General features: G+C 39.1%; 1 protein-coding gene across 2 annotated transcripts in view; it reads right to left on the bottom strand.

Moving 5' to 3' along the window:
• Positions 1–18,918, bottom strand: part of LOC124625773 (protein transport protein Sec24A) — a 144,467-nt gene extending 125,549 nt beyond the window's left edge. Inside the window, exons 1-3 of one of the 2 annotated variants that reach the window (XM_047149213.1) lie at positions 18,792–18,918; positions 18,234–18,315; positions 17,982–18,155 (exon numbers count right to left, since the gene is read on the bottom strand). In XM_047149213.1, the coding sequence (XP_047005169.1) occupies positions 17,982–18,155; positions 18,234–18,279 (220 nt within the window). In that variant the 5' untranslated portion in view covers positions 18,280–18,315; positions 18,792–18,918. Of the gene's footprint in view, positions 1–17,981; positions 18,156–18,233; positions 18,316–18,520; positions 18,705–18,791 lie in introns of those variants that run through there. The other variant, XM_047149214.1, reaches the window with a different exon arrangement.
• Between the last annotated feature and the right edge of the window lie 699 nt (positions 18,919–19,617).

Raw genomic sequence — 19,617 nt, 5'->3', positions numbered from 1 at the left:
TAATTTCTCACAGTGTATTCAAAACAGACACGTTATTACAACTTTCACCTGAGAACTCCAAGGATCTTCACTGAACATGTAAGTTTTAAATTTAAACATTTGTCTGCATAGAATAATTGTGATTTAAACATGCTCATTTGCTACCCTTAATAACGTTAATATCAGCAACGAAAATATTAGATCTACAACTTTGCTTCTGCCGTTTTACAATAGACGGTAGTAGCGGCAAGTGGGGTTCGGGTGGTTTGTCATAGGTGTAATACAATAAACTTAGGCATCTGTCAACATAAGGCCATAAAAATATTAGTCGATTTGTGATTGCACGATAAGGTTATTCTCGGTTAAGTACGTCAACTTACGTACCCATTTTTCGCAGTTTGTGGGAAGTTTAATTTTCTGCTTTAATATGAAGAAATCTGTGGCTGTGGCTCTTAAAATGCTGGGTAAGAACAATGGTGAGGGAACTATCAGTGGAAACCATGCAGAGAATGTTTTCAATGCCTTAAGAACGCTGATTTTGATGTCAAAGACTGGCATGGACGTGGAAGACAGAACACTTTCGTAGCTACTGAAACAGACAAAAACAGTCACAGGACGTCATTATCGAAAGCAACTGATGCGTTCGAGCCCAGCACTGATACATAAACAGCCACAATACAGTGATACCTTTTTCGATGAGTGGCATACAGTCCGTCTGACCAGTACTTCCGATCATAAGAACAAGTGCAAAATTGACCAAATTTACTCGAATGTAAGCCGCACTTTTTTTCTGGTTTTTGTAATCCAAAAATTTGCCTGTGGCTTAGAATTGAGTGCAAAGTAAGCGGAAGTTCTGAAAAATGTTGGTAGGTGCCGGCACAACTAACTTCTGCCGTCGAATATATGTGACGCTACAAAGGCATGCTTTCGAGGCACAAAGATAAATACTGGCGCCAAAACCTCTGTGTCAGTAAGTAAATTAATAGACAAGGTAGAGGAATGTAAACATTATGCCATGTATTCTTTCGTGTTTGCTGCTACCTCATTTAAATCCTGTCTGCCTAATAAACTACGAAACTAGAGTGAGACAACAGCAAACGCGAAGAATATATATATCATGTCATGTTTATATTCGTATTAAACTTATGCTGAATAGTGATACAGTCAGAAATGAAGCACAGCAACTGACTAGATTTTTAAATTTAAGATGACTAGTTTCTGTGCAGAATGTAATGTACTGAAGAGGTGTCTGCAAAGATTTTCAAACGGAGAAAAATTTTCGGTAAACTCTCATCCAGAACATCTGCTATCATACGCAGTCTATCATTTGGTTCTTGTTGATCATTATAAAAAAAAAGCACCAGTGTAAGTAACAACAAATAGCAGTCTCTTGCCATTGTTTCGCTAATGAGACAATTCCTCTCTTTTTTTAATTGCAAGCGGCGGTAGCGCGCACAAAAGCAAGCCATGCCGCGAGCGGGCGACAGGACGTAAACACTTATTGTCAGAATGCGACAAACAATGCATGTCACAGTACAATAATGCATTTTCAGCTTAGAGTGATGTAAACACCTATAACAAATAGAACGGCACTTATCAGATCAAAGCAAAATAAGCAATCAATTCAAACCAGATGAAGCACGTGAAAAATGAAGGGTACCCGTATAAATACGGATGGAGCGCCTGACACATAGAAATGGCTACTTGGTAAAGCTTAACTGTTAAGCTTACAACTCGAACCAAACTACTGTTGCCGTATCTTCATCCATTCAACCTAAATTGTGTCTCATGTTACAATGGAACAACTTTGTTTTGATTTGGAGGTGCAGTCTAAAACTTCTCTCCCCCCTTGAATTTCAAGTCTGAAATTTCAGGTGCGGCTTAGATTCGGTAAAAAATTTTTCCTTGATTTCGAGTCTCATTTTTCAGGCGCGGCTTAAGATTCGAGTGCGGCTTAGATTAGAGTACATACGGTGAATTGATTCATGGATCCCCCCAAAAGACGCCCAGTTCTCCCGCCACGGGATTTGTATGCTATCCAATAGATGAGAGAATGTATTGGCCAGCGATGGGCAATACTATGAATCTTAATTTTTTTATAAGTTTTAAGTTTTTCACAATAAAGCCCCGAACTTCCAGAAAAAAAGGTGGAAGCAAAGTTGTAGACCTAGTATTTCAATTAAAATTATAACTTTTGCCTCTCTACTTTTATTATTTTAACAAAATGTGAGACATGTACTAAAGCTTAGCAGTCTACATAATATGCTTTAAAAGACATTCTGAACAATGTTACAAATATTTTAATATATAAAGGGGCACAGGTACAACATGGCGGCCAATACAAAAGTTCGACACGTTTCTCCGCGGAAAGAGTTAATTTTGCTGTTAAAAAGAAGGTGCATACAAATTGCAAAGACAAAAATCACAAAGTTATAGGAACCTGTGTTGAGCTTACATTTTACAATCAGTACTCTGAAAGTGGATATCTTGAATTTTCAGCTTGGAACAAGTGAGCTGAATATCTGACAAGTTCCACAAAGCATCATGACTGCTAGCAAAAAGTGGACTAAAATCATTTACAAAAACAGTATGCAAGGCCTGCAAAATCGTGTAAACAGCAAACATACCAGTGACACACTCATTGTGCACGAAAACCCATTTGAAGTACTTTCAAACTGTAAACTGATATCTCAACGAGCTGTGTAGAACCACGTGGGAAGAAAAAGGACATCAAAAACAAAGAACGACAGAGCTGCTTTCAACCAAAGGAAAAAAAAAAATTCAACTGTGATTGTAGTCACCGACAGTGAACCAAAATAAAATGTCCCTCAAGATGGATTATCAGCTACTGTGGACAAAAACTACAAAACAAACAGTGCCACCACACAACACCCAAGTACTGGCAGGCCTAAAAATAGTTACCATCAACCAGCAAAAATGTGTAAAACAAACTTATTTGCAGAAAATCATGCATGGAACATAGCAGCCGAATTTCAGTCTAGATGCAATCACAAAATAACTAGCATAGTGAAACCAGGTGCAAAATTTCAAGCAGTGACTTCCATGAACCACGATATGAAAACAGCAACAACAAATAATGACTTTTTCATGTTCTTAGCGGGACCAAATGATGTAGCAAGAAATGAAATGACCTAGTGATCTCTCTCAAAAGAACGCAACATGAGCAGAGAAGCTCAAACATATCATCATCTCTGTTTTACATCAACACAACTTGCCAATCTGGTTGTGTGTAAATAAAAAAGTGCGAAGTGCAAATAGACAGATCCTAAATATATGCACGAAATTTAAAAATGCTACATTTGTCAACATAAGCTGCGCAGGAAGAAGGTTCCACACATCCCATGGCTTACATCTCAATAGACTAGGGAAGGACTTAGTTATAACAGGTACCCAAGAAGTAGTAAACGGCAAATTGAATATACCAAGTTGTGCTACAGAGGCCATCCCTCTCAAGGGCAAAAATAACGAATTCTTGGGAGAACAAATGACGATATGCCAGGTCAGTGAAACAATAATTTTGCATTATGTACAGGGTTTAGGAAACAAAATAGATGCTTTTGAATCATTTATCACAAGACTATCTCCACATGGAGTAATAGTTACATAACATCTGAAAACAGTGAACACCGTTCAATGTTGGAAATTAGAAGGCTACAACCTAGGTACGTTCTGTTGTAGAACACACAATAAAGGTGGTGGTGTTCCACTGTACTCAAGAAAATGTAAGTTCATAACCACCACAGAAAAAGTGCTATTGGGGAACAATTTCTGTGTTGACAAAGATTTCAAAACTGCAATTCTTAAACTCACATTTTGCACTGTTCCTTTCTATGTCATAGGTACATATAGAGCCCCCTGTGCAAATTTTGATGCTTTTCTGAAATCACTTGGTGGAGTTTTAAGTAAATTAATGTCAGATTGTAGAAGTGTAAATTTTGTCATACTGGGAGATCTGAATATCAAAACTTTACATGATGGTCAGGAAAGCAAATGGCATAATCCGTATCACTTCAGGCAGGGGGTTACCTTCATGGTATTGGATGTTATTGGATTTAGTATATGTTAAAATTCAGGAGTAAATAAGAAACACGTATTTTTTGTTTGCTCCAAAAAAATTCCTGCCCCAAGATACAGGCTTCCAAAGATGACACTGAACACCATTTTGAAGATGCAAATTTAAGAAAAATTTTTAAAGTGCTGTATCTCTGTAACAGTTCTAGGTATTTTGTTAGAGGTTTTTTATTTCAAAGATAATTGCTTTATGATTACAATGGTATCCTCCATTTGGACATACCTGTCAAAGTTTACTGTCGCCTTTTGAAATTTTTATAATTTATGGATTTTTATTTATTTATTTTATTTTATTTTATTTTTTTTTTTTTTTTTTTTTCAAATGCCGATCCAGAAAAGTTAGATTTTTTTCTGTTGGTTAATACCATGTAGTACTATATTCTCTGTAAAGGAGAACTTCCACTTTTAAGTTGGACAAGTTTTATTTTGAAAAATCTTTTTTTTTTTAACATTCAAGGGTAATTTATGTCTTCACTGAAGTTGTTTCTTGGTAATTTCTTTGTTACTTCGATTGTCTTTCTTGCAGTTATTTCTTTTCACTTTCATTGTTGCAGATATTTCTTACAATTTGTTGTAGTTTCTTGTCAGTTTCTTTGTCGTGATTCTTCATTGCAGGTTTCTGTATTGTAGTTGCTCAGTGCTAATTTGTTTACTGAAGAAGTTTCTAAGAAATCTGAGACTATCTAGAGAGTTTTGCGTTTTTGTGAGGAATTTACCAGTTGACAAAGTTGCACTGTGTTTTGTGAAAAGGACTGTCTGAAATGACTTCTGATTGGGGTCATATTTGCATATCCACAAAAAAACGAACTTTGTTCAGGTTGGGAATAAGAGTTCTCATTTGAAGACTCTGTTTCAAAGTGAAGAAGTTTCCAGTGACGACTTTTTGTGTTCTAAATGTTTTCACAGAATAACAACCATGATAGTATCTGACCAAGGTGAAGCCTCCCATGGTGCAGATGATGCAGACTTTGCATCAATAGAGGAAGAATTAAATACCCTGAATCAGTCAACTACAGAGGTAGGTGCTAGTCCTGTTAAGAAACCGAAGTCAAGTCATATGCTTTATGCATCAAGAAAGCGCAAAAACATTACAAAAGCTACGGGTGAATACACTGCAGCAAAACTCACCACACTTTTCAAAGTACAAATTCCATCTTCAGAGGAAAATGAACCAAAGCACTCTTGCACCTCTTGGCAGGAATTTTTCACAAATGTCAATTCAGCTATTGAATATTGTGCATCCTACAGCGAAAAGGTGCAAGTTTTAACTATTTTTCCCGAGAGATTTTCGAAAGAAAACAATTTTGAACCACGTTCCATCAGTACTGACGAACATGGTAGACAAATCAAGAAATGTGAGGTCTGTAAAAGGAGACTTTGGAAGACCAGATACCTATTATGGTCATTCTGTAGAAGGAGCTCAAGTTTAAATAGTGCAGTCATTGTATCTGGAAGATTAATGGGACTGCTCTCAATAGAGTGCCAACAAAAATGAAAATATAACTGTAACAGTTAAAGGACAAAAAGTTGTGAAAGTGAGGAGGTACACGACTGCCGTATTAAAGAAACTTTTGCAATTTATAAGAGCAACTATACAACTTCACATATTGGAAGATCAAAATTTTACGCTCTACGACCGAAGTGGGTGGTTCCACACCCACCTAGAGACGTCCGTTAATGTGCGTACTGTGCGAATTTTGAAGTTTGTGCAGCAACTTTGAAGAACTTGCTGGAGCACATAACATGAACCCTCGGTTGGGCGTGTGAAGTCATTAGTAGTCTGTGATGTAAAGCGAGAGACTTGTTTGTTTCAAGAATGTGGTGACTGTCCTGGAAAAGGAGGACCATCTTTACAGACACTTGGCCTGGAAGACATAGCAGATAACTCTGCAGAAATTACACATGCAACATGGGAGGAAAATATACTAGGCCTAATTAAGAAAACTGTTGCATTTGACAGTTTCATTGATGAACTTAGTAAATGGTCAGTGAAAGTAGTGACATACCAGCATCTGAAGAAATTGCAACAACAGATTGCAAAAGTGAAATCATGTGTACAGGCTAAATAACTATGTTCAGTGCTTCACTGTGATTTTGCTGAGAACTGGTCTGTAATTCTCCCACAAGAAGTATCATTGGAGTAATGACCAGGTTTCAGTTTTTACAGGAGTGACATTTTCAATACAATACCACAAGTGTTGCAGTTATAAGTGATGACACAGGACATGACTCAACACATGCTTTGCTAGCAATGTGCGAAACTCTTCAACTGCAAACGGGGGTAGAGAAGATCATCATTATTTCTGATGGTACTCCTAGTCATTTTAAAAATTGTTATCAACTTTTTGAATGGAGTAAGTAACTTGTGCCAAACGACTGGGTATACAGTCCTACTGGTCGCAGGAACAGGCCTTATGATGGTGTGGGTCTGCTAAAGCACCATGCCACAAAGCAATCTTTCCAGACCAAATACAGCTGTGATTCAGAATGCTGAGGATTTTACAAGTCATGAAATCTTACACATCCACAGCCCTCATTCTTTTGTCCAAAGCGGAAATCGAAGAATTCCGTGAGCAGGAAAAAGAAGAATGGTCCAAACAAACTACTCCTGTGAAAGGAATTCAGAAGACACATTTTTGGACTGAAAGTGATGGATGAACTCATATTTCACGCATTTTAAAAAGCAAGAAAGAAGAAATTTCATTTGTTTGGCCAACTCCTCAGAAACAGCAGGATAATATTCAGATTCACAACCTGAGAAGGGGGATGTTTGTGGCATGTGTGTACGACTGTGTCTGGCGGATTGCAGAGATTATAGACACCAGTTACAAGTTAAACGAAACTGTAGTGAACTTTACGTTACCACATGGACCAGCTGCTAGATATAGGTTTCCAGCTGAAGGACAGCAACAACGCCATCAGTGCTCACTTCCTGTTCACAATGTTTTGAAGATTGTAAGTGCTCCAGTTCCTACTGGTTCAGCAGGAAGGAATAACTCTATATTAAAGGAAGATACTGAAGCAGTGAAACACTTAGTTCATTGACTGGTTAATTTCAGTACAAAACAAAATGTGCAGAAGTTGTATACATTGAAACATTTAAGTCTTTGGACCTTTCACATACATTTTGGAACCATTTAAAATGCTTGAAAAATGAGTCTCTTATTCATCTTTCAAAACTAAGATTATTCTGAATAAGGCTAGGTTTTGAATATAATAGAGGGAAACATTCCACGTGGGAAAAATATATCTACAAACAAAGATGATGAGACTTACCAAACAAAAGCACTGGCAGGTCGATACACACACAAACAAACACAAACATACACACAAAATTCTAGCTTTCGCAACCAACGGTTGTTTCGTCAGGAAAGAGGGAAGGAGAAGGAAAGACGAAATGATGTGGGTTTTAAGGGAGAGGGTAAGGAGTCATCCAAATCCCAGGAGCGGAAAGACTTACCTTAGGGGGGAAAAAAGGACGGGTATACACTCGCACACATATATCCATACACAAGCAGACATTTGTAAAGGCAAAGAGTTTGGGCAGAGATCTCAGTCGAGGCGGAAGTAAAGAGGCAAAGACGTTGTTGAAAGACAGGTGAGGTATGAGCGGCGGCAACTTGAAATTAGCGGAGGTTGAGGCCTGGCGGGTAATGAGAAGAGAGGATATACTGAAAGGCAAGTTCCCATCTCCAGAGTTCTGACAGGTTGGTGTTAGTGGGAAGTATCCAGATAATCCGGACGGTGTAACACTGTACCAAGATGTGCTGGCATGTTTTGCCACGGGGTGATCCTCATTACCAACAAACACTGTCTGCCTGTGTCCATTCATGCGAATGGACAGTTTGTTGCTGGTCATTCCCACATAGAAAGCTTCACAGTGTAGGCAGGTTAGTTGGTAAATCACGTGGGTGCTTTCACACATGGCTCTGCCTTTGATCTCTGCCCAAACTCTTTGCCTTTACAAATGTCTGCTTGTGTGTGTGTGTGTGTGTGTGTGTGTGTGTGTGTGTGTGTGTGTGTGTGCGCGCGCGTGCGAGTGTATACCCGTCCTTTTTTTCCCCCTAAGGTAAGTCTTTCCGCTCCCGGGATTGGGATGACTCCTTACTCTCTCCCTTAAAACCCACATCCTTTCGTCTTTCCCTCTCCTTCCCTCTTTCCTGACGAAGCATCCGTTGGTTGCAAAAGCTAGAATTTTGTGTGTATGTTTGTGTTTGTTTGTGTGTCTATCGACCTGCCAGTGCTTTTGTTTGGTAAGTTTCATCATCTTTGATTTTAGATATATTTTTCCCACGTGGAATGTTTCCCTCTATTATATTCATATCATTAATTTGAACCCAACAATTACGTTTGTTATTGTCACTGTTGCATTTCGAAATCTTTTCTGTCGTCTTATTTTCTCTTTCTGTTTTTGCCAGTAGTTTCACTTTGTATTCACCTTCTCCTTTTTACCGTAATCTACTATACAATTTTATCCCGCCGATATATACTCAATAATAAGTAATAATACGTAACCCACTTCCAAACCATAACCAAAAAAATTTTTTCCGCTTTCAACACTACTGCTGCTATAAAATCCACCGTTTGTAGTTCACAAACAGTTCCTTTCACCTATTAAACAACCATTTCGGCTAGTTCTAATAACTTTTGCTTTATTTCCATTTGCGTTTTTCTCACATCACTGATCATTTTTAGCCGCTTCCCACAGAATTTAAGATCATTATTTCTTCGTCAGACAATTGTTAACCTCATTTTCATAATCTGCCACCACAAAACCACTCCTTTTAATACATTTACACGTAGTTTTTTCGAAATTTTCTCGAATTTTTCCACCCTTTCACGTGTTTTGGCGGCAACACAACCACCTAACCTTTATGCACGTCGTTGTCTACCAACCCAAGTTCACCACAGGATCAACATAGCCCAGCTTTAACCAACACTTTTTCGCCTTTTTTCACACCAGATCTCCAGTTGCTTTCTAGTTCACCTTTATCTCCCCCCATATATTTTCATTTTCATTTTCATTTCAGCCTCATGTTACACTTTCTACCTTCTAATACCATGTCACCCTCACAACACCCCCACAACGACCCCATAAGTTTTATTTACATTCCCTCCGCAAACATGCCTTCGCCCTAGCCAGATTACACTCCCATATTTTATTTTCTCAGGCTTGTCTCACATTTGGCATTACACCCCAAGGCCTCACACTTAAAGTTCCCATCTCTGGCTGCAACCCTTCTTTCCATCAGTCCCTATACCAGTTCCAAACTGAACAATCCATTGCCATCACCCACCTAATCCTTCACCTACACATCAACTCAACCAATGAACACACCCGTCAACTCCTATCCTTAATAAAAGTCCTCAATCTTTCCTCTCCCACATCCACACCAACTGTTCCTTCTACAGGCCAACCGCAAGTTAGAACAGCATGCCACCCTCCACCTTAAAAAAACTATCCAATCTCCTGGTTTCCCACCTCCGGAAAGGCAACTCACTCACCCTTCACAACCTTTCCAGCAAACCTCAACCTCCTCTCATTGCACACAGACCCAGTCTCTCCCATCTACTCGATCTCCCACTTCCAGCTCCACTCCCTCCAAAACCTCAAAATTCCAATCAACACAATCTGGAACCACAACACCCTAATTCAGTAGTTAACCTTTCCTCCAAACCTCTCTCCGAATCCGAAACCTCTGTCCTATCCAAAGGCCTCACCTTCAGCCCCACTCCCAGATTCAACCAAACAGCCCTCGTCAAAGATTTACTGTCCTACACTCGTACTCTCTGCTGGAAATATCACTTTGCCACGAAGAAAAATGACCCTAATCCTACTCCTAATGATCCAACTCCCCAAGACACTATCCAAATTGAACCCTGCCTGGAACAGTTCCGTCCTCCGTCACAGCGGGACCCACCTTCTCTTCCTCAAAATCACCCTCTCCAAACCTTCCAGGAATTTCTCACTGCCAGCCTTGCCACTCAATCCTTCTTAAAAAACATTAATCCTACTCCCAACATCATCACTGTTGAAGCCCAAGCTATCCGTGATCTGAAGGCTGACCGTTCCATCGTCATTCTTCCGGCGGACAAGGGTTCCACGACCGTGGTACTTCATCGACGGGAGTATGTGGCTGACGGACTGCGTCAGCTTTCAGACAACACCAAATACAAAGTTTGCCAAGGTATTCCCATTCCTGATGTCCAGGCGGAGCTTCAAGGAATCCTCAGAACCTTAGGCCCCCTACAAAACCTTTCACCTGACTCCATCAACCTCCTGACCCCACCGACACCCCGCACCCCTACCTTCTATCTACTTCCTTAAATTCACAAACCCAATCATCCTGGCTGTCCTATTGTAGCTGGTTACCAAGCCCCCACAGAACGTATTTCTGCCTATGTAGATCAACACCTTCAACCCATTACATGCAGTCTCCCATCCTTCATCAAAGACACCAACCACTTTCTCGAACGCCTGGAATTCTTACCCAGTCTGTTACCCCCGGAAACCATCCTTGTAACCATTGATGCCACTTCTTTATACACAAATATTCCGCACGTCCAGGGCCTCGCTGCGATGGAGCACTTCCTTTCACGCCGATCACCTGCCACCCTACCTAAAACCCCTTTCCTCATTACCTTAGCCAGCTTCATCCTGACCCACAACTTCTTCACTTTTGAAGGCCAGACACATCAACAATTAAAGGGAACAGCCATGGGTACCAGGATGGCCCCCTCGTACGCCAACCTATTCATGGGTCGCTTAGAGGAAGCCTTCTTGGTTACCCAGGCCTGCCAACCCAAAGTTTGGTACAGATTTATTGATGACATCTTCATGATCTGGACTCACAGTGAAGAAGAACTCCAGAATTTCCTCTCCAACCTCAACTCCTTTTGTTCCATCAGATTCACCTGGTCCTACTCCAAATCCCATACCACTTTCCATGACGTTGACCTCCATCTGTCCAATGGCCAGCTTCACACGTCCGTCCACATCAAACCCACCAAAAAGCAACAGTACCTACATTATGACAGCTGCCACCCATTCCACATCAAACAGTCCCTTCCCTACAGCCTAGGTCTTCGTGGCAAGCGAATCTACTCCAGTCCGGAATCCCTGAACCATTACACCAACAACCTGAAAACAGCTTTCGCATCCCGCAACTACCCTCCCGACCTGGTACAGAAGCAAATAACCAGAGCCACTTCCTCATCCCCTCAAACCCAGAACCTCCCACGAAAGAACCACAAAAGTGCCCCACTTGTGACAGGATACTTTCTGGGACTGGATCAGACTGTGAATGTGGCTCTCCAGCAGGGATACGACTTCCTCAAATCCTGCCCTGAAATGAGATCCATCCTTCATGAAATCCTCCCCACTCCACCAAGAGTGTCTTTCCGCCGTCCACCTAACCTTCGTAACCTCTTAGTTCATCCCTATGAAATCCCCAAACCATCTTCCGTACCCTCTGGCTCCTACCCTTGTAACTGCCCCCGGCGTAAAACCTGTCCCATGCACCCTCCCACCACCACCTACTCCAGTCCTGTAACCCGGAAGGTGTTCACGATCAAAGGCAGAGCCACGTGTGAAAGCGCCCACGTGATTTACCAACTAACCTGCCTACACTGTGAAGCTTTCTATGTGGGAATGATCAGCAACAAACTGTCCATTCGCATGAATGGACACTGGCAGACAGTGTTGGTAATGAGGATCACCCTGTGGCTAAACATGCCTTGGTGCACGGCCAGCACATCTTGGCACAGTGGTACACCATCCGGGGTATCTGGATACTTCCCACTAACACCAACCTGTCAGAACTCTGGAGATGGGAACTTGCCCTTCAGTATATCCTCGCTTCTCGTTACCCGCCAGGCCTCAACCTCCGCTAATTTCAAGTTGCCGCCGCTCATACCTCACCTGTCTTTCAACAACATCTTTGCCTCTTTACTTCCGCCTCGACTGAGATCTCTGCCCAAACTCTTTGCCTTTACAAATGTCTGCTTGTGTATGTGCAGATGGATACGTGTGTGTGTGTGTGTGTGTGTGTGTGTGTGTGTGTGTGTGTGTGTGTGTGTGTGTGCGCGCGCGCGAGTGTATACCCGTCCTTTTTTTCCCCCTAAGGTAAGTCTTTCCGCTCCCGGGATTGGGATGACTCCTTACCCTCTCCCTTAAAACCCACATCCTTTCGTCTTTCCCTCTCCTTCCCTCTTTCCTGACGAAGCAACCTTTGGTTGCGAAAACTAGAATTTTGTGTGTATGTTTGTGTTTGTTTCTGTGTCTATCGACCTGCCAGCGCTTTTGTTTGGTAAGTCTCATCATCTTTGATTTTAGATATATAATGCTACGTTTTCATTTTTATGAGCCTGTTATGTGATAATGTGGTAATAAAACAGGTTTTATGTATGGCAAAAATTCCAATTGTTTACAAAACCTGTTCAACTTGAAAGTGGAAGCTCTCTTTTTCATGGAATGTAGAACTATATGGTACTAACCAACAGAAAAAAAATTTATCAAAATTTATCGATTCTCATTTCTGAAAAAAACATTTTTTCCATGAATTATAAAAAAATTTCAGAATGGTATAGTACAAGAACTTTGACAGATAAGTCCAAATCATAAAGCAATTATCTTCAAAATAAATATTAAAAAAAATGTCTAGAACTGTTATAGAGATACAACATTTTAAAATTTTTTCAAAATTTGCACCTTCAAAATTATATGTGCAGTGTCATCTTTGGAGGGCTGTTAAGCAGAAACTTTTTGGGAGAAAACAAAAAAAAAAGTATGTTCCTTACTTAGTTCTTCATTCTAACATATGCTAAATTCAATAAGATTCAAGACTATGAAGGTAAGATTCTCTTCCTAGCCTGCTTGAATTGATATGGGCTATGTATCCTTTCTTATGGGGCTAAAGATCTTCTTGGACTAGTATCTCTAACACACACAGTAGTTCAAATGATCATGCTATCACAAATTATGGCCACATCATCTCAACAGACTTAAATTGTCACCTCTCAAACCGTTTAGGCCAAACACTAGTGCTAAAATGTAATATTAAATCCAAACCAACAAAAATATATGAGCACAGGCAAATACTATTTGCAAACAACACTGCAACACTAAGACATTGTGTGTATTGTGTATGCAAACTGGGGGCCTAGAAACGATGAAGACGCTTCATCCTGCCTTGGCCCTCAGCGGTTCACAACCCCAAAACAGGCCACAGCAGTCCACCCACCCTGTCACTGTTGCACACCGAACCCAGGGTTATTGTGTGGTTCAGCCCCCAGCTGACAAACCCCCTCCCCCAGGAACGTCTCATACCAGATGAATGTAACCCCAAATGTTTGCATGGTAGAGTAATTATGGTGTACATGTATGTGGTGACATAGTTTGTGCAGCAGTCACCGACATAGTGTAACTGAGATAGAAGAAGGGGAACCAGCCTGCATTCACCGAGGCAGATTGAAAACTGCCTTAAAAATCATCCGCGGACTGGCTGGCACCAGATCTCGACATTAATCCACCGGGCGGATTTGAGCTGGGGACCAGCATGCCTTCCCGCTCAGGAAGCAGCGTGTTAGACCATGCAGCTAGCGTGGCGGGCACACTAAGACATAGTTTAAGCCAGGAATTATGGGAATCAGTTATTACTACCATTGGGGTCAACAACAAATGGAACATGTTCACAGAAATTTTGACTGAGCACTTAAATAGAGCCATGTCATTTAAAAAAGTGAGTTTCCACAAAAAAAAATCAACCTTTAAAATCAAAACCTGTGCCATTACATTTTAAACAAAACATCTGAAAGAAAAAATGGAAAACATGTATAGCCTACACATACTGACTAACTCAGAGTTACATAAAGAACTCTACAAGCAGTACAAATATAAGCAGAACAAAGAAGACAGGAGATTTAAAAGCAGAAAGAATCAGCCAACAGATAGGAGGTTCAGCTAATATTTCAAAGCCCTACCGTTCAGTTTAAATAAAATCAGAAACTATGAAACAGAAACTAAAATTGTACATTATTAATTAACTGTGAATAATGATATCTCTGATCCCCTTATAGTTAGGAATATTTTTAATAATTATGTCATACATACTGTCGAAAATAATGTATCTATGAAACATGATATACAGCACACATTTGAGTCTAGTAACAAACATAACTGCAGTAAACTACTCGCAATAAGCACATAGGACATACTGCAGCTTATTGATAGCCGCCAAAATGAAAAATCAGCAGGATTAGATGAAATTTCTCCATATCTACTGAAGTAATGCAAGCACAAACTAATGAAACCACTAATTCATCTAATGAAATGTGTTCTCAAGGACACTGATCACTGACAAGTTGAAACTAGGTGTAGTTAAACCAATACACAAAAAGGGTGAAATGAAACACATACAGAACTACAGACCCATTGCCCTAATCTCAACTTTCAACAAACTGATATAGAAAATAATATTTAAAAAATCCTGGAACATTAAGACAATGCTGACATACTAGATGATTTCCAGCATGGTTTCAGAAGAGATCGAAGTACTGCGTCAGCAGCAGTACAATTTGTCCATCAAGTACTTGAAATGATAAATGAAACATCCTAAGCAACAGGATTATTCCTGGACCTCTCAACGGCTTTCGATGGAGTACATCATGACATTCTCCTATCAAAAATTGAGAAAATTGGAAAACTCATGCAATTGCTAAAAACATATTTAAAGGGTAGGCAGCAGTGCACGAAAATTATATCCTCAGATGGAGAAATATTGGCGAGGAGAAGGTCAAGTATAAGAAATACACACTTTGGTGTCCCTCAGGGTTCCATTTATGTCTATTCCTATTCATATGCTATGTAAATGATTCCCCAAGATCTCTTAACAATAAGTAATTGATCACTATGTATGCAGACAATACATCTTGTGTCTGCTGTGCAGACAGTGAGCTGACCCTAGTTGAAGAGGTCCGTAACTTTATTGAAAAGGCAAGAGCTCACTTTGAAAGAGAAAACCTAAAAGTAAACATAGAAAAAACTAATATTATCCATTTTAAACCATGTGGTACAAACAGACAAAATACTGTGATTGGTGAAATTCTACCAAAAATCTGCACAGACTGTAAATTCTTGGGTTTATGGGGTCTAGTGTAGCAGGGGATACAACCCGTCGGCTTTGGACAATGACGTCACAAGTCGCCAGATAGCAGTTTACCATTTTCGCTTTTGCTGTTATGTTTCAGTTTCGTTTTTTTACCGATTGCTTAATAAAGTGGATCTGTTTATTCTATCTCGTGAGATTTTTTTTAAAAAAAAGCCAAAAAACACTTATCGGCCACTGAAGAGAGCTACAACACTAAGAAGAATCGCTTCTCGATTGGCGACTTGTGACGTCAATGTCCAAAGCCGACGGGTTGTATCCCCTGCTACACTAGTCCCGGTTTATGCAATGATGATCAACTTTCATGGAAGCAGCAAGATGATTATGTCTGTAAAAAAAATAACACCCGGTCTATATGTTTTAAGAAGATTATCTCCATATCTTAGTTCTCTTAAGGACTGCATATTATGGATTAGTGTATCATTTCTCGTCTAATGGAATAGTACTGTGGGGTAGAACATGCCAAACTAATATGAAAAGAGTTTTCATATTTCAGAAGTGAGGCTTGAGGATCATAGCAAATGGAAAACCAGGAAAGTCTTGCAAAACCCTATTCATTAGACACAATATTCTCACAGTTTATGCCATGTATATACTAGAAACTATAATGCTAGTGAGAGAAGACACTAAGTTCACAAAAAGACACATGGATATTCACAACTATGAAACAAGACATAGGAAAGACTTTCATATGGTTAACATGAGAATAACTTCAACAGCGAAAAGCACTTACGTCAAAGAAGCTGTTCTTAATAACTTACCACCAAACAAAGTTAAGATATTGACAGGGGATACTTTTAAAAAGCAATTCAAGTAATGGCTTATCCAAAAATGCTCTTATAACTTGAATTTATCATGAATTATAATGTAATAAGAAAAATGTAAACTAAAAAATTGTAACTGTAAAAACTTCACACTTAGCCGAAAATGCACATGCATGTAAAATTACACATTATGCGCAATAAATTGAAAGTGAAAAGGAAAATCCTATGTTTGTCAGAATCCATGCTGTTTTTTAGTTTTTTAAACACATCATATTTGAATTTCAGTTAAAAGAACTGGTCTATTATTTGAGCCATAAGAATTTAAGTTGATTTTCTTTATTACCAGAAGTCGAGACAGTTAACTATTTTTTCCCATAAAGATAAATTTTTTCTGGTATGTGGAAAAATATTGGTGATTTGTTGAAAATTAGCTAAGCTCTGTTTCTTTTCCAAAGTAAGGCAATCCAAAATGGAAGCTTCTGACACAATGTAAGCTTTCCGAAAACTTTGCCACATCTTCTTCAAAAACTATGTGAAATATACAGAAGAAATTTTTTTTGCCATTACAAAAGTAATAAGTAAAAATATTTCATGAAAATTTGAGGCAGTGGGCATCGGACCCACATGCACTCATTAGGAATGACCCATTTTTCATCAAAATAAAGTCTTGATTTATTTGTGTTAATATTTTAATTTTATTAGAAAGCCTACAATCTTGGGAACAATTTAAGACCAAAACTAGATCACCAGCAGCTTGGAGAACCGTGACGTAAATGTTTTTCAACATCCTTGTAATTCTTCTAGAAATTTGAAAGTGACCTATGTTAATATGTTTTTGTAATTTTCTTTGTAACTTTATGGTTTAAATAGGTGTGTTTCTGTTAACAATGTACCTCTTTTAACTTCTGAAAAAAAAAAAATCCAAATCAAAAGCTTAATATGTGCCAGAGTTATGAGAGTTTCTATAAATAAGTAAAACTTTGCATGGACATTCTCGCACAGTGAAATTATCGGATCATCACTATACCGAAAAATCAATACTTAAAAAAATAGTTTTAGTCTGAGACCAAAAAGGAAGTTCCAGAAGTTCTTAGGTTAGAAGTGTATGCAAACAAATGAAATTTCATGTAAATATGAGATGGTGGGTGACATGACCTGGGTGATTTGACATGGAATGATCCAACACTGAAATTTGTAGCTGTGTCTCCAACTTACACGATTACCTAGGTGCAAACTACTTAAAATTTCTACTAATAATTTCACAGGTAATGATAATCAATACAAATACATTTAAATATTAGGCTAGCAATAATCCATAAATATCTATTTGGTATAACTGCAAACATTTAAGTATATGTGAGGTATTAGTGGCAACTTTTCTCCTAAAGTCATAGTCTTTTTGCTAGCTTATGTAAGCACAAATAGTTGACGGGCTTGAGTAGTTTATTGATATGAATCACTGGGAACAGAATTTGTTTCAAACAGCTGTCTTTTTATTAGTATATAGCTTTACTAGTTACACATCTGTGTATGTTCACCTTCGTGTTAGGATCTACATAACACAGAAATTTAATAAAAATGAACAAACAAAATCTGTGCACTCCGAGTTGGTTCCTTCCATTCCGTTTGTTAAATCTCCTCTGACCTTGGCTTCTCGGCAACTTTTCCATGACTCTGCCCATTCTCTAAACCTCACAATTCATTTTCCTTCATCCCTCTTTCTTGCACTGGCTTTGAAACACAGTAGGCCTATATGCACATAACCACGTCAATCACACTCTATTGCAGTAAACTAAGAACTGTGATGCATACTGTACATAATTAAAATGGCAGAGGTAGAAAGAAATATAGAATTTTTTTTAAAAATCAGGCTGATGAAGTTACTCTTTTGATTTCTAGCTCTGTGACAGTCACGAAAGCACCCCAACAAAAACAGCTAAGCAGAACATAATATGTAATATCTAGTATAGTAATAACATACCAGGGTTTTGAGGTGTCTGTGTTCCATTAGCTGCAAATGGATTACTTGAACTTTGAGGCCGCTGCCCATTCACTGGTGGTCTCTGCTGTTTCGCAGAATACGAAATTGGTGGCTTTGTCCATTGAGGAGGTTGACCATTTGGTATTAGCGTAGGTACTGGTGAAGCACCAAGTCCTGTAATTACTGTTTACATTACTCAAAAATACACGCCCTAAAGTGAATCGACGAGAACATTACGAGACAAACACTGACCTGGAATGACAGGTGTAGTATCCGTATACCCTGTTTGTTGAGACATTGTTATTTTGCTACTTGAACTTGTTCAACTGCAGTACTGAAAAGGGAATTACATAAGCTGATACTACAATAGCTTTAAAGCCAATAATTACACTACTACACAGCGCATGAAACACACTTAGCTCAAAGATTACATAGTGAAAATGTGTTTAACTCTGATAAACAACAATAATCCTCCTGTAAGTAGCAGAAACGCTAAATCACTATATACGAAACACTACATTACCAATGAAAAAAATAACCTTGAATAAGTATGTCATGTCATGAAACTAAATCACAGTATTAGGAACAACAGCAAGCAATCCTACGCAACGAATAATGTGTTATCTTGTGTTTTCTGCTACAGTAATACACAGCAGTAAGATTACAATTCCTACATTGACAGACGAAATGAAAGCTACCACGATCTGCAATCTCATCAAACCGGCCAACTCCTACAACATGCGGATTAAATGTAAGAATAGGACCGACTTCTATCGAAATGGCTACACAACGGGCAGAAAATATACACACCGACCACCTCTGCAATCACAATTTTAATCCTAACGCCAATTTGAAAGTCATGTTTTATCACATAGCTTCACATATGATCTTGACTTGTTATCAACGGAAGTAACTACACGTCACAAATTACGTGGCAGCACTACCAGAATGCATTTCGGCACGATATCTTTGATCGAGGGTAGCATTTGTTTCTGAAAGATGACAGGGAATGCATGAGAGTGTCCGGAAGTTTGACAGGTGTACAATATTCTTCTTGTCGTGAAGTAGTTCCAATTCAGTAGCCTATGTAAACGTGGCAGACTAGAAATTTTCAAAGTAGTCTGTAGTAATCTAACTCTGTCTACGAGAAGAAGTAGGCCGTGCACTACTTCTGGTTAACCCATTAAGTACGATTTGATATTACTACCTCATTCTATTTGGTCGGGAGTTCAGTCATAAACTTCCATCAAGGTTTTATGTTGGTTTTTTGATTCTGTCATTTAATTCCACGTTGCGGAAATCATATTCACAATAAACGTTAAGAAGTGGATCGCCTGTTGAATAAAAAGATTGCAGACACAATTATGGTAGCCTATAAACATATACGTAGGCCTCAATACATAGCGCTGACAGAGTTAATTGAAACATGAGGTTGTCGGATCAAGGAACAGTAAACATAAAAACAATGCTGAAGGTTAAAGAGTTGTGAGTAGTCGTTCCAACCCTTGGTTATTATGCCTCAGCCCATGTTATGTACAACTCTGATTCGGACGTGCAGGAAGGGTAATAAAGATTCTGTTGTATTTGCTGAATTGGTTGATATGGATGTTCATGTTGAGATAGAACAGCAAAGTGT

Source organism: Schistocerca americana, chromosome 8, assembly GCF_021461395.2.
Source record: "Schistocerca americana isolate TAMUIC-IGC-003095 chromosome 8, iqSchAmer2.1, whole genome shotgun sequence".
In the NCBI taxonomy this organism is placed as follows: domain Eukaryota; kingdom Metazoa; phylum Arthropoda; class Insecta; order Orthoptera; family Acrididae; genus Schistocerca; species Schistocerca americana.
Note: the sequence above shows the minus strand (reverse complement) of the source record. Positions and strands in the feature narration are given on the sequence as shown.